Source organism: Papaver somniferum, chromosome 10 (genome assembly GCF_003573695.1).
Source record: "Papaver somniferum cultivar HN1 chromosome 10, ASM357369v1, whole genome shotgun sequence".
Classification (NCBI taxonomy): domain Eukaryota; kingdom Viridiplantae; phylum Streptophyta; class Magnoliopsida; order Ranunculales; family Papaveraceae; genus Papaver; species Papaver somniferum.
The window spans coordinates 17,873,696-17,887,759 of NC_039367.1; the positions used below are offsets into that span (position 1 = coordinate 17,873,696).

The window sequence follows — 14,064 nt, forward strand, 5'->3', positions numbered from 1 at the left end:
AAGGGATAACATCTTAAAAAGGTATGGAACAATTATTGAAGGTTTCAAGGAAGTTTTTAAATTCCTAGAGTCCGTGCATGATTTTGTTTCGAATACCTGTGGTGAGCAAGATTTTGTTCACCTCAACACAACCTAATTGTGTTGAAAGTGCATCCTCACCAAGAATCCCTAATAAATGCGGAGAGGATTGCAAAAGAATTGGGGCACACATATTTTGTTTGGTAATTTTTGAAAATGTGGAAACAATTTATTGTTTCAAGATGAGTCTAACTCGCTTACATATTTCTCGAAATATGTGTTGGTAAGCTTTCAGTTTACCCAAATTCATCTTTACCTAGTGACAAAAAGTCATTTTATGTTTCAATCACTTTGAAAATTGCTCTGAAGAAAAATGGTTTGTGAATAACAACTATATAACGTTCTCTGAGAATGTTTCAATGATTGAAATGAGAGTTTAGGCTATATAACCATCTGGAGGATATAAGCATTGTTGTGGAAACAAATATATGTATAAGTCCTTATTGCTTGAACCGAAGTTTGCGAACTTTGTTGATCAAGTAAACCGGAGTAGTGCATGAGCTAAGTCCACGAACTGGAGAAGTTCTCAAACCTGAGAATTTCTGCTGGAGTTTGTGAACTCCATCCGGGAACTTAAGTCCGCAAACTTGAGCAGGTTATGTCTAAAAACGATGTTTGTGAACTTATTTCTATAATCTAAGGAATGCAATTGCAAATCGTGGCTATATAGTTCATAAACCGATTCGAGTGAGTCAAATCGTTTTTGCTTCAATTGTGTCTTGTGTAGTACATTATATTTCCTTGCAATTGAACAACTCTCTAACTAGTTCATTTGAGTCATTTGAACTAGTTATGGTGAATAAGAATATGGTTGAATACCACGCGTATGATTCTTAATTACCTAACTTGATGTGTGATTTAAATTCGTATGTATAACAGGTTAGAAGCAATAATCACGCCATTGGATGTTGGTTTTTATCGTCAAAGAATCTTTTTCATACTCTTATGGTAACCATTCTTGGTATAAATCCTTATGGAAAAGGTTATTCTTCCTTATAAGCATATCAATACTTGTGTATACAAGTGTGTATCTTAGAAAAGATGATCACAATACATGATCTTCATGATTATATATTGTGTATTGTTACCATGAGATAGTTCTATTGTTTCTAGTAATATGATCTCATGAGAGACTTTCAATGATTGAATCTTAACTCTATCTCCTTGTAGGGTTTTCTAAAATCCAATATATGAATCCTTATCTCTGTGTAAGGTCACTCTTGTTGTTCTTTCAGTATTGACATCTTATGGGGGAGAGTTCTTAAATGAACTTGTGATTAATTGCTATATCTTTGAGGGGAGAAGCGGTTGTGGAACATGTAGGGGTTAACTTGTATCTTAATAAACTCCTTGATGAAGTCACTATGTTTTGACTCTGCGATATCATCTAAATAAGTTGATATGTTTTCCTTTGATCAAGAAGTTCCTCTATGAAAATTTCATTATGATCCCACCAGTTTTTCGTACCTTTGCCAATTTATATTGACAAAAAGAGAGAGAATTATTTCACACTACATATACATATGGTTTACGGATCATTATGTAATAGGGAGTGGTTTTCATGTTGAGATGAAGTATTGACTAAGGGGGAGTGATACCTATCACCGTAGTATTATTGTCAAAGTTGCGATACAATTGAACTTTGAAGCTGTGTAATAATACTATGATGGATCTTCAACAAGTACAGGATGAGCACACTCATAGTTGAAGAACCAAAGAAATCAAGCATGTAGGATTTTGGTTTTGTCAAGTACAATCCATATGTAAAATGGTTTTGTCACTAAAATTGACAAAGGGGGAGATTGTTAGAGCACTGCTCGGTTGAACCCACTAGCGTTGGTATGTCAAGTTAGTTGTTAATTTTAGTTTCCAAAATGCATTCTTGATTTAGCATACTAAAGATAGTTTCGGACTAGATTAGGTCTAAGAAGTTGAATCGAAGCTACCCTTAAAGGATGAAGATTGAAGATTGAAGACTACAAGAATACATCAACAAGTACTTCATCAACAAAGGTACGTGATTGATTTCATTTGGATTCTTGTTCAATTCTACCTTTCTAATCTATCAAGATAAATGCTCACTCTATGGAACAATTCCAATGACGGTAAATGTACATTTATGTACATATGCTTGAGGTTATTTGATTCATGACCTTGGAGACAATAACCTTTATCCTTATAAAGAATCTCATGTTATAGTGAATGAGCTTACGAATCCAACGAGCCAAGAATCACTCAATTCCGAGTTATAACGATGAAGTTATGAGTGATTTATTAAAGTAACAATTATAAGTGTTGCTGTAATTGTTACAGTTCGTTAGTAGGAAACAATCCATGGGTTGTTTGTAACAGTTCACGGACTTGGGCCCAATTACGTGACTAAAATGCATTTTTGGTCAAATTGGTGATGTTTCCTTATCTAGGCAAGATGGCTATTAATCCAAACATATTTGATTACCATATTAAAGTGTTTGTGATAACTTTAAATTTCTGCCTAAGTTAAAATGTGATTTATTCACATAAATACAATATTTGCTAATTAATTATTCATTTAATTATGTTGGCAAGAGTTGTAACTTAGGAAAGACTCCCAAAATTAGGAGAGTCTTGAAAAAGGAAAATAGCTTTGCTTAGTTTTCAAGCTAGGTTTCACTATAAATATTGAGTTCGTGAATGCTACACATTTTCATCCCCTTTGGAAAATTGGCGTAAGCTTTGCAGGTTGTTTCCATGTCTTCTGTTCTTTGTGAACAAGAGTGAAATAAAAGTCTTTGTATTGGGGATCACAAAGCCAAGTTGAATTAAATCTTCGTGATTGATTATACAACTTGTAATCTAGGGTTTTCACCTCTTGTCTATTCTAAGATTTTCTCTTCTGATATAAAACCATTCCAGAGTTGTTGATCATAAACCCTAGGTTTTGATAGATTTCAGCTTCAGATCGTATACCAACACTTGTTAGTCGAAATCGGAGACTAGAAAGAAAAACTTCTTTTGAGGCATCTCGTAAAAATCCTTGAGAAGTTTTAAACATGATATCTCTAGATTTATTCTAGTTGTTCTTGTCGTAGAATAATTAGGTTTCTCTTCCTTTATTGAAGAGTATAATAATCCCTAATCTACACGTTTGTTTTGATATTACTTTTACCTAGTAATTTTTTTTATCAAAATAAACACAAGATTTCCAAAACCTTGATTTACATCTAAAGGGAAATCAAATCGGTGTTTTGTACAAACAAAAATCGAATCGTATCAATCGTTTGTTGGATCTTCTAAAGAAAGCCTTAGGTTCTGCTAGAAGATTTATGAGAAGAATTCCTAAAGACAATCGATGTTGTGCTAGGAGTTTTTGCTGAATCAGGTATTACATCTAGTCTGAATAGGTAGTAGGAAATTGGTGTAGCAACTTATAATCAGTGTGTGTTTATTCTGGACTAGGTCCCGAGGTTTTTCTGTATTTGCGGTTTCCTCGTTCACAAAATTTCTGGTGTCTGTGTTATTTATTTTCCGCATTATTATATAATTGAAATATCACAGGTTGTACGTAAGTTCAACCAATTGTGAATCTGACTTTTGGGTTGTTGATTAAATTAATTGATACTTGTATATTGGTTTTTGATACCGTCCAAGTTATTTCTTATATTCAATCGGGCTCGCAAATTCCTATTTGTTTGATTTGGGATCGAATTGAGAAATTGAGATATAACTCTTTGATATACTTTTCTTAAGATTGAGTCTGACTGTCTAGTTGATTCTCTTGAAAGTATATTGGAGTTAGTCCATACAGATTTCCAAACGAATTATTGGGTGTGGTTGTTGTACCCCCGCTTTTTCAATAGGTACATTTCATTTGTGTGTAACAAGCTAAGACAATCTAACGGTTGAAAGATATCAGCTTGAATCTAATCATGTTTTCATCCAATGGTGAATATTGAATGCTTTGTTACCAAGGTAACATTGATTGCAAACCCTGATTTGAAGACTATATAAGGGAGAACTCTAGCAACTGGGAAACCTAATCCCGATACCTCTTGTGTGATACTAGTTGCGACTAGAGTCGATTCTCCTTTAACCTAGGTTTTTCTAAAGTCATTATAGGTTAACGACTTAAAGACTTCATTGGGATTCTGAAGCCATACCCAACTATTTTCTCTGTAGTTGTGTGTTATGATCTTACTTTGTTCTATCGTATTGAGTACTATCTTCTTTAAGATTTGCTCGAGATTCAATCTCTGATAGGTAAGATAAAAAGTAATCATAAAGCTCTTCGTCTCATTCTTTGTGATTCCACAATATCTTGTTTCGCTACCATACGGTTAAGATTACTGTGAGGTGATTGATTATTACTAAGATGTTCTTCGGGAATATAACTCAGATGTGTCAATTGGTTCATGTTCACCTTGATTTATCAAAAGACGGAACAAAAACTCGTAGGGATTTCTGTGGGAGACAGATTTATCTATTCAATATACTTTCCTGTGTGAGACATATTTGTTTATCAAGTCTTTGACTTTGGGTCGTAGCAACTCTTAGTTGTGGGTGAGATCAACTAAGGGAATCAAGTGCGTAGAGTCCTGCTGGGATTCAAAGGCATAAGGAACGCGACTGACCTTAATCAGTGTGAGACTGGTTAAGGCTCAACTACATTCCAATCTGAAGTTAACTTGTAGTAGGCTAGAGTCTGTAGCGGCTTAATACAATGTGGTGTTCAGATCTGGACTAGGTCCAGGAGTTTTTCTACATTTGCGGTTTCCTCATTTACAAAATTTCTGGTATCTGTGTTATTTCTTTTTCGCATTGTATTTTTTTTTATAATCGAAATATCACAGGTTGTCCGTAGTTCAATCAATTAGATTGTCCAACCTTTGGTTGTTGATATAAATTGATTGATACTTGAATATTGGTCTTTGGTACCGTTCAAATTGTTTCTCATAATAGTCAGACTCGCGGATTTCTATCTGTTTGATTTGTTGATTACATTGAGAAACAAAGATATAACTCTTGGATGTATTTTCCTTGATTGAGTCTGACTGTCTAGTTGATCCTCTTGGAAATATATTGGAGTTAGTCCATACAGATTGCCTAAACGAAATATTAGGTGTGGTTGTTAGACGTCCGCTTTTTTACTCTTGTTGAGTATGTTTCATACTAACTCTTGTTAATCGTGTGTGCATATTTTTACTTTTTCCGTTTCTACATGTTATAGTGTTGCTTGTGAAAAAAGAGGGGATGTACTACGATTATATGTTTAGCAAAGTCAAGTCAATAATACTGACTTGATGTGATTTGTCAATTGTATTTATACTAAGACTTAACCCATGACGTTACGTCACGGGCATAATTTTTTATTTAATGTGCATTTACCGGTATTTGGATATTAGATATAATATTTTATTATTTTTATTTGTACCCAATTCAAACAAAAAGTGGGTTCCTTTGCAGTATTTTGCTCTTTCTCTTTATATGTGATTGGTATCTTTATTTGTATTTGGATTTTATTTTTCTTGTATTTTGATCTTCTTTTTCTTGTGAACAATCATGTATTCACCTTTTTGGATTGAATGAAATGTGATCTGATTTTTCATCAAAAAAAAAAAACTTATTATCTATCGTGTTACTCTCCATATTAAAAGTGAAGAAAAATTTGATTGATATTTCTGGCCTTCAGTCTACAAATCGTTTCTCATATACCCATGTATGATTCATTTCTATGTTTGAAACTTTCACCTCTTCCCAAATATGTTAGAGTTGTATCCTCAAGCCACGAATTATCATAATTAATTTCGCACTCTCTTTCCCAATTAACAATTTTTTTTATAGTGTTTTATAATTCACAAAGGTATCTTATGGGTCTTTTGAAATGATACTGCACTTCTGAATCCCTATTTTAGTGACTAAGAAAAACCAAAACGTTAAACTATGTTAGTTATTAAATAATTATGTCATTTGAGTTCATTCGTCCTGGATAGTTGGCTAGGCCTTAAAAATGTCCAGATCCTTGTTGACTTTTTTCCCTTTAAGAATAGTCCAAAAAGATTAAAACTCAGTATGGACTCAACAATAAATATCACTTTCTATGTTCATATGAATTCAATAACACGATAAGATCTCTAGTACATCAAAACTCCTACACATTCTAGGACATTGCCCTTCCAAATTTATGTGTGGTTCTTCGCTGCATAAAAATGATGAAACCATGGTTAGCTAGTAAGTCAAATGGTTAACCACTTAACCTGATAACAGTAGACTCATTTATCCATCATTGAGTAAAAATGATGTTAAAACATTTAGTAAGGAGTATTTTTTGCGTGAAATGCCTTATGGAATATCTTGGATGCAATAATTCATATACAATCAAATTTTGTTAGCTCTTAACTTTTGTTGACTATAATATTATGACTCATTAATTGGTATTATTTTTGCGTTTGTTACCTGAAAATTTGAAATCATATAAGCGTGCCGAAGAAAAACTCTTAATAAGGTGGGAAAACAGTCTCGATGACAAAATTATAGCGGTAAACATGTGTACGTTATCAATATATTCTTTGCACTATCTTATAGTGGTAAACATGTGTGAAAAAGAAATATAGGTTACATTTATAATAGTAATGTTTTAAAACCACAATATCGTTGCCACTGATCCACAAAAAACTAAAATTCTAAAAATCCATGACAACAAAGTTGAGATAAATATTTAGCAGTGTGATCAAAGTTTGAGAATATAACAAATAAAGCACAACTCATTCAAGTATAACAATTAGTAATAGGATAGAGACTAAGTATGAGAAGGTTAGCTTGTGATTTGCATGGTGAAATGAAATCAAATAGAAAGAAAAATTATGAGCCATAGATTATATCAGGGTGGTTATTTGACCAAGCCATGTAACTTAACAGGTGAGTATAAAACTGAATTATTAAGACATCTAAATTATACAGAGTTGAATGAAGAAAGAGATGTTTCTAAACACAGGAATATTGGAAGTTTTTTTTTTTTGGTAAAATATTTTGGACGCAACGAATTAAATTAACATCATACGTCTGATACCGAGGAGGAAGCTGACAGGGTAGCTTTAACAAATTAGTTATCCAAAGATGATGAATCCCCTATATGATCGGTAGGACAAAAGAATAGAGCATCTTAAAGTGTTATAGTGTTCGTTGTTGCTTTCCCTATATTAAACGCTTTTAGGAACACAGGAACATTGACACAACACTAATGAAATGGATGATTTGCAATAAATACAACACATTATAAATTATATAAAAAACAAAATACGTAGTGGTTAACCTTAAGATGAGTTGCTCATTTGATATAGGATATATATTCTCAATATTTAATTCCACCAGCATTAAGGAACTATGTTTCGAGTAATCTGAAAAATGAAGATGGAAAAACAATATGGAGAAAATAATTAGAATCACTAATGCAAGAGAATATGAGTAAAAAAAATAAGAAAAACGATCACACTCAAAAAAAGAAAATATTAATGGGTTCCAATTTTTCAAAGCTAAACGAAAAAAAAAAAAGTAAAAATAAATACGATAGATAACCAAGGATAATAATATTTGGGGAAGTGAACTTCATAAAGATAACATAATCCATTAAAGAATTGAGACAAAGCCATCAGATCCCAACTGTGCTTGTCGAAATCCCCTTGGAACATCTAAAATAAATCATACCATGTTCGATGAAATAACCATAATTTTCTTGTTTAGTCATTTGTTCTCTTGATATTGAAATTCATATAAAAATAAGAAACGTAAGCAAAAATGACCCGAGATCAAGCAAAAAAGTGATACCGATTAATCAAATACCTGCTATTATGGTTGAAGGACTTGAATGCATTTTATTTTTCACTGGCCACCATTGTTCGCCAATAGTTACCATCACCGCCCTTGCTACCGAAACAGCTTCCGCCACTACTGTCCATAATGCCATAACGTTTTTGCCATCTCCACTACTCACCAACTCCGCCACAACCACCACTCGACTTACATAAGTTTTAGCAAACCTAAACATTAGTTAATAATATTATCATGATTAATAGAGTAATTTATTTATTATAATTTTTAAAATAAAATTTTTATTACATAATAAAATATATATTGTAACAAAATAATGAGAGATTAGTGATATGATAAGTAAATATCGGCTGTTAGATGCATTTCTAATCCAATCACAACAATCACTTGTGAGAAACAACCACTGATAGTTTTTATTGATATAGTTTTTTGTAAAGTTATTTTTTAATGAAATTATGTATTTATTAGATTAATTAAAGGAAATGAAAATATAATAAATCATTCATCAAGAGCAATTAATGAGACATCAATTAATAAAACATTAATTTATTTATTAATGAAATTATGTATTTATTAGATTAATTAACAGAAATGAAAATTTAATAAATCATTCATCATGAGCAATTAATGAGACACCAATTAAGAGAAATGATAACATTTATGTTGATAAAAGCATTACCGTAAATTTATCTTTTTCCTAGACAAATCCTGACCACTTTTTATCTAGGCTAATTTGTCCAAACTATGTTATGTATTTTAGATATATATCTATAACAGTGTGATACACCTGATCATTACCTATTATATTATTGTCATCATTTCTTCCATAACTTCTACATTTTTCATTGAAAAAATGCATAATAACTATAAGAAGACGAAAATGTATCGTAACTTTGTAGATGGATTGGTATCAGCCCTAACAATAACGGTATAAGCGTCTGCTACTCTTTTGAGCATGTTCTACAGTGAAGAAACTATTTATAAGATCTACATTACATGTCCTAGTACTAGCTCTCTGCTCCACTGGAATAACTATGGTGATATGACAAATTTTCTTTTTTGCATGCAGGTTGCGTGCCCAGCGCTCTAGTAAAAATAAATTCCTCTGTGGAGTGTGGACCGAGCATCAAACCGTATTAGCTGTACATATTTAGGCACGTTAGTTCTGCGTTATTTACAGTAAAATATTTTACTAGAACAAGCCAAAAATCGTGAAGAACTCGAACGTCCGTTACTTTAGTTTAGAAGACCAGCATTCCTTAGTTTTTTAGTTGGTGAGAGGGGAATCTCTATGTACAACTTCACACTTTCTCACACACTCTTTTCATTTCTTTTCCATCATTGAGAAAAAACAATTAGATCAAATCATTCAAGAGTAAAGTAGAGTTTTTACATAAGAAAATACTCAAAAACACTCATGGGTTCAGGTAGTTTTCTCAAGGTGTTGCTCAACAACTTTGATGTTCTTGCTGGGTATGTATGTATGTCTCTAATTTTTGAGATCTCTCTCTCATTTTCTCATCATGTGGTTCTCTAATTTCGTTTAACTTTATGATTCTTTCAGGCCTGTCATTACACTGGTTTATCCCTTGTAAGTACTCTAGTCGTTTTTTATTTTCTTCATTTAGTAAGAATTTCTGAGTCCATTTGAGATTTTGATTTTGTTTCATGCTTGATTTGTTCGTAGATATGCTTCTATAAGGGCAATTGAGACTAAATCTCGTCTTGATGATCAACAATGGCTTACTTACTGGGTTCTTTATTCCATGATTACTCTTTTTGAGCTCACTTTTGCTAAACTCATTGAACAGTAAGTAGGATCTTTTTTTTTCCCTTTGCTGTTATTTTATCACAGTTCTTTCAGTTTGGGGTTCGGTAAATTTACTAGGGTTCTTAAGCGCAACTATCAGAACCCTTAATTTGGACCCCCAAAATTTGGTTCAACTAGTATAATTAATAATACTGTCTTGTATTTACATTAGAACCCAAGACTTCATCAATTTCTTTGATTCTGCCTCGAATTCAATTTTTACTGTATACTGATCCATTTCTTAAACCTTAGGAGATTTTTCAGTCCATATTTTGATTGTGCATTGGCATATAACAGGAACTGATGGAGTTGAAGTTCCTTTGTATTCTTTAATATGCTTTCATCTTTTCTTTTTGTTGTTTTCACAGCCTTCCATTCTGGTCTTACGTGAGACTTGCGGCTACATGCTGGTTGGTCTTACCCTATTTCAGCGGGGCTGCATATGTCTATGAACATTTTGTTAGACCAACGTTCGTTAACCCGAAAACAGTTAACATATGGTATATTCCAAGTGGGAAGAAAAATGTCTTCAGTAAGCAAGATGACATCCTAACAGCTGCGGAGAGATACATTGAAGAAAATGGAACACAAGCATTTGAGAAGCTCATTAGCAAGGTAAGTAGATTAACCATACTCTATTTAAGCTAAACAAGATTCTTTGAAACTTCTAACTGTTTGTTTGGCGTGGTGAACAATGACTGACTTGATCCTAGACTCCCAAATATCAGTTGGAAATTTGCATTTTACCTTCTTCCATTCTATTTTATGTTTTGGAAAACAAAATGTTGGTTTCATGTGCCAAAAGTCCTGCTATTTTGGACACCTTTTTATGTTTTTATGCAAGCTGAAGGGGGAGTTGAGATTCTAAACACACAAGTGTGCAGGTCTAATGACCCACATGTCATGTTAGGATGCAATGTGTTTTGCTTTGCGGTTCTAAATGAAGTCTAGTTATCATTTCTTGTTTGCCTAATTAAGTTTTTCATATCGGGCCTATTAGTTGTTATTCTTTCAAATTAGGGATATGTATATAGTATACTGTCTTTTGTACCTGAATGAATAAGGTCGTCTAGATGAGAATGCGCTGTTGAGAGAAGATCCTTGAATCCGGAGTATGTATGCGTTTTTGCATACAGTCTAGCAAAAGTTGTATTCGACTCAATTGGGTCGAACCTTAGGTTACCTTCTATCAGTTGAAGACATGATTTCTGGAAGGTTGATCAGAACCTGCGAACCTGTTTGTTCTTTTCTTTTTGCCACTAGTAATATTAAGTTAGTGTGAATACTTGGAATTCCTATACCCATACTTCGATTCATGCTCTCACGTGTAATATTGTTATCCGCAGGCTGATAAAGAAACCAGGTCCAGAAGGAGTAACAATCCCCTGGTTTTCGACGGTGACGATTATAGATACTAAATATGTTTGCTGTGAGTGTCTTCGTATTTACTCTCCAACTAATCACTTCCTCAAGGTGAGGCTAAACATTACATTGGTATAGTTTCTATAGTAGATTGATTGTTATGGATGTTCAGACTGTTCAGTTATCTCCACCAAGCCAGGACGCAGTCTCTTGGTATTGATGTTTTTTCTTTTCTTATAACCTGTCATGCTCATAAATCATATTGTACATGTAAACCCTTTATTCTATTTCACTCGAATGTCTGGTTTAGCTTTATCAAGCCATGAGATATGCGTCTATTTTGTGGGAATGCAGCTTTCTTTTTTGCTTTTTGTTCCTTTTTTCTTCTGAAGTGTGAATGAATGTTATAAACCAAATGGTTCGGTGTTTCAATATTTGAACATCAATTATGAGAAACACATTTTCTCTTTTTGTGATTTCTCATAGACTCAAGAGCAAACACGCAGAAAAATACCTAAGGGAAGGAACCAACTTAGTCTGAACTTATGGCATCTCTAATTCTTAACCCTGAAGCACTTTCCTCGCTAAAGACACAACAGTACCATTTTCCTCCGCAAACTTCATCATCAGCCACCTTCAACAATAATACCACCAGAAAACACCATTGTCAGCCAACCGCTGGCATCCAGCCACATAGAAAAACCAAGAGATGAACAAATTCAATATCCATTCCTTGGCATACTAAGAGATCGGAGGAAATGGCCCAAAAGCTTTTATTTTCTAAGGTCCCGTTGGAGGTGGAAGCTTGGAATCGCACCTGAGTCGTAAAGTCACTAGCGCTTAGTGGCATTCGACTTGGCACTTGAAAGGGATCCCCTACAGAAGGACTTGTTCTAATTCCTGACGCAGCCACATCAACTGCTCCTTGGTTTCTTAAAAAGGAGATGTTTCCAAAGCCCAACGGCTACCATAAAAAAACTCAGCAACTGCCGGGAATTCTGTTACTTCCTTTTTTAGCACCTGACTTCCAAAAATAACTCACTCTACTATGGAAAGTTGCATATCCTCATGCCTAAAAATCTTTCATCTCCAAAGATATTTAGTTCTACCCGCATTGATATAAATGTGAAGTTTTCCTTGGTATGTTAATATCGCTTGTTGTGGCTCAGCCTTAGTTTTGCTGTAACCTTTAGCCAAAGAACTTCTCAGTCTTCTTCTTTTCAACAGAAAAGTGAGTTTTTCTAATCAATGGGTTCTGGGAGTTTTATCGCGCTTATGATTGACGTGGCTTCTGGGTACGTAGTATATCTTTTCTATTTTATTTTTTTGGTTTAAAGGATTTGAGTTTTTCTTTATGTTTCAATGTTTTTTTAATTTGATTTTTTGTTCTTGAATACGCAGGCCACTATTGTCTCTGATTTATCCCCTGTAAGTGCTCTGACAGTACTATGAGAAATTATTTGTTTGTTTTTTTATCGTAGTTTTAGCTGTATCTGCTTATTTGTGCACATAGATTTGTTTCATATGTGGTTTTTAATTGAGATGATGGTTTGCTGTTAGATTTTTTACAATCCAAGCAGTGGAAAATGGAGCTGCAGCGGACCATGGTCCTTTGTTGAAATATTGGAGTATTTATTCGGGTTTGGCACTCATAGAGTACTTTCTTGAATTTATCATCGATTGGTAAGTATCATCATCAATCCCCGTATTTAGTTAACTTCATATACTTTAGAGTTTCTTTGTTTTTGAAGGTAAAATATATCCCGTTACTTTGCTTGCAATTCTTCTTCTATTACATTGAAAACTAGGTGTTGCACGAACACTCAAATCTATAGCGTAGGTTTTTTATGGATGTGCAAATATACGATTTTAATATTTGTTTCCTTATATATCAATCCTTTTCTTTGAAGAAAGTAGTGTTTTGATTTATTTTGATTTCTTATTTTGTCATTTCGTGCTGTGATGGCTTTAGGCTTCCATGGGATCTAGTAATGGCGGTTATTAACGTGTTTCTAGTTATACCTCACTTCAACGGAGCGGAGTTGGTATATCAGCAAGTGAAGGCAAAATTTTTAGAAACAAATCCAAGCTCATTGCTGTCTGATTCACCACCATTTTTGAACAATCTCTTAAAGGACCAACTCGGCATCATGGAATCTTTAGGGAAGTTCCTCAATTCAGCACTGCAGAGCATAACATCTGTTTTGGGGGTACGTAAATCACTCATTCTTCTCTTTTTCGGGTTGTGAATCTTGCTTTGAGTGACAAAACTCACAAATATATGTCTTGCAGCGTAGTAGAGAACCATTGAGTAGAGAACCATTGATTCAATCTAATGAATTCAGATCCATGCCCGCAAGGCCGAATACCCACTACCAGAATCCTCACACTTATGACGTACCAGAAGATGAAAATAGCGGCTCACTAAGGTCTAGGTCCTATTCCATGAGAAATCCTACTGTAAATTTTGATTCCAACCAGGACTCACATGTGGACAACGGCGCTGCTAGGTCTCAATCCATGAGGTACCCTAGTTTTAACAGGGAATCGAGCTCTACGAATGATAACTCGCAGTCAAATGATGGCAGAACTAGTGGTAGGCTGAAGACTGTGCCATTGAGAGGTGGTGATTACCCAGACAGCAAATTTGCAGAGCCTAAAGCACCAAAAGAACGGGAGATTAAATTTCGCAGGTGGGGAAAGTCCAAGAATAAGCCATTGGGTAAAATGGTGATATTTTAACAGTGGGTAACAACATTATTAACACTTGATAAACTTGCTGTGTAAATACACTCGTGATATCCACGAACAACTTAGTTGATTGACGGTCACTACGTGCAAACAGTTTAGTTTTATTTATTTTTTAAGCTTTTATTATGTCAAACAGGTTGAAATAATTTGTAGCTCTATGATTATTTTATTTTGTATATTTCTAGATTATGTTAAGATTTAAAAATCTATGTCTTTAGGTTCACTTAAATCATGGTAACATTGTCAGATGGTCAATTTCA

At 33.8% G+C, this 14,064-nt stretch overlaps 2 protein-coding genes across 2 annotated transcripts; both read left to right on the top strand.

Annotated features, from left to right (window-relative positions):
• Window positions 1-9,145: 9,145 nt before the first annotated feature.
• LOC113318549 (HVA22-like protein a) lies at window positions 9,146-11,418 on the top strand. The gene is made up of 5 exons (XM_026566718.1): window positions 9,146-9,354; window positions 9,446-9,472; window positions 9,569-9,691; window positions 10,060-10,306; window positions 11,038-11,418. The coding sequence occupies exons 1-5, from the start codon at window positions 9,299-9,301 to the stop codon at window positions 11,107-11,109; spliced, it is 525 nt and encodes a 174-aa protein (XP_026422503.1). The 5' UTR covers window positions 9,146-9,298; the 3' UTR covers window positions 11,110-11,418.
• Window positions 11,419-11,539: 121 nt separating this feature from the next.
• Window positions 11,540-13,935, top strand: LOC113318547 (receptor expression-enhancing protein 4-like). The gene is made up of 5 exons (XM_026566714.1): window positions 11,540-12,348; window positions 12,455-12,481; window positions 12,614-12,736; window positions 13,026-13,263; window positions 13,346-13,935. The coding sequence occupies exons 1-5, from the start codon at window positions 12,302-12,304 to the stop codon at window positions 13,793-13,795; spliced, it is 885 nt and encodes a 294-aa protein (XP_026422499.1). The 5' UTR covers window positions 11,540-12,301; the 3' UTR covers window positions 13,796-13,935.
• Window positions 13,936-14,064: the final 129 nt, after the last annotated feature.

Excerpts from the sequence above, each read along its gene's own strand:
- LOC113318549 (XM_026566718.1), top strand. The coding sequence starts at position 9,299 with ATGGGTTCAGGTAGTTTTCTCAAGGTGTTGCTCAACAACTTTGATGTT. Across the intron at positions 9,355-9,445 it reads AACTTTGATGTTCTTGCTGG|GCCTGTCATTACACTGGTTT; the intron begins GTATGTATGTAT and ends TGATTCTTTCAG. Across the intron at positions 9,473-9,568 it reads ATTACACTGGTTTATCCCTT|ATATGCTTCTATAAGGGCAA; the intron begins GTAAGTACTCTA and ends ATTTGTTCGTAG.
- LOC113318547 (XM_026566714.1), top strand. The coding sequence starts at position 12,302 with ATGGGTTCTGGGAGTTTTATCGCGCTTATGATTGACGTGGCTTCTGG. Across the intron at positions 12,349-12,454 it reads ATGATTGACGTGGCTTCTGG|GCCACTATTGTCTCTGATTT; the intron begins GTACGTAGTATA and ends TTGAATACGCAG. Across the intron at positions 12,482-12,613 it reads TTGTCTCTGATTTATCCCCT|ATTTTTTACAATCCAAGCAG; the intron begins GTAAGTGCTCTG and ends GTTTGCTGTTAG.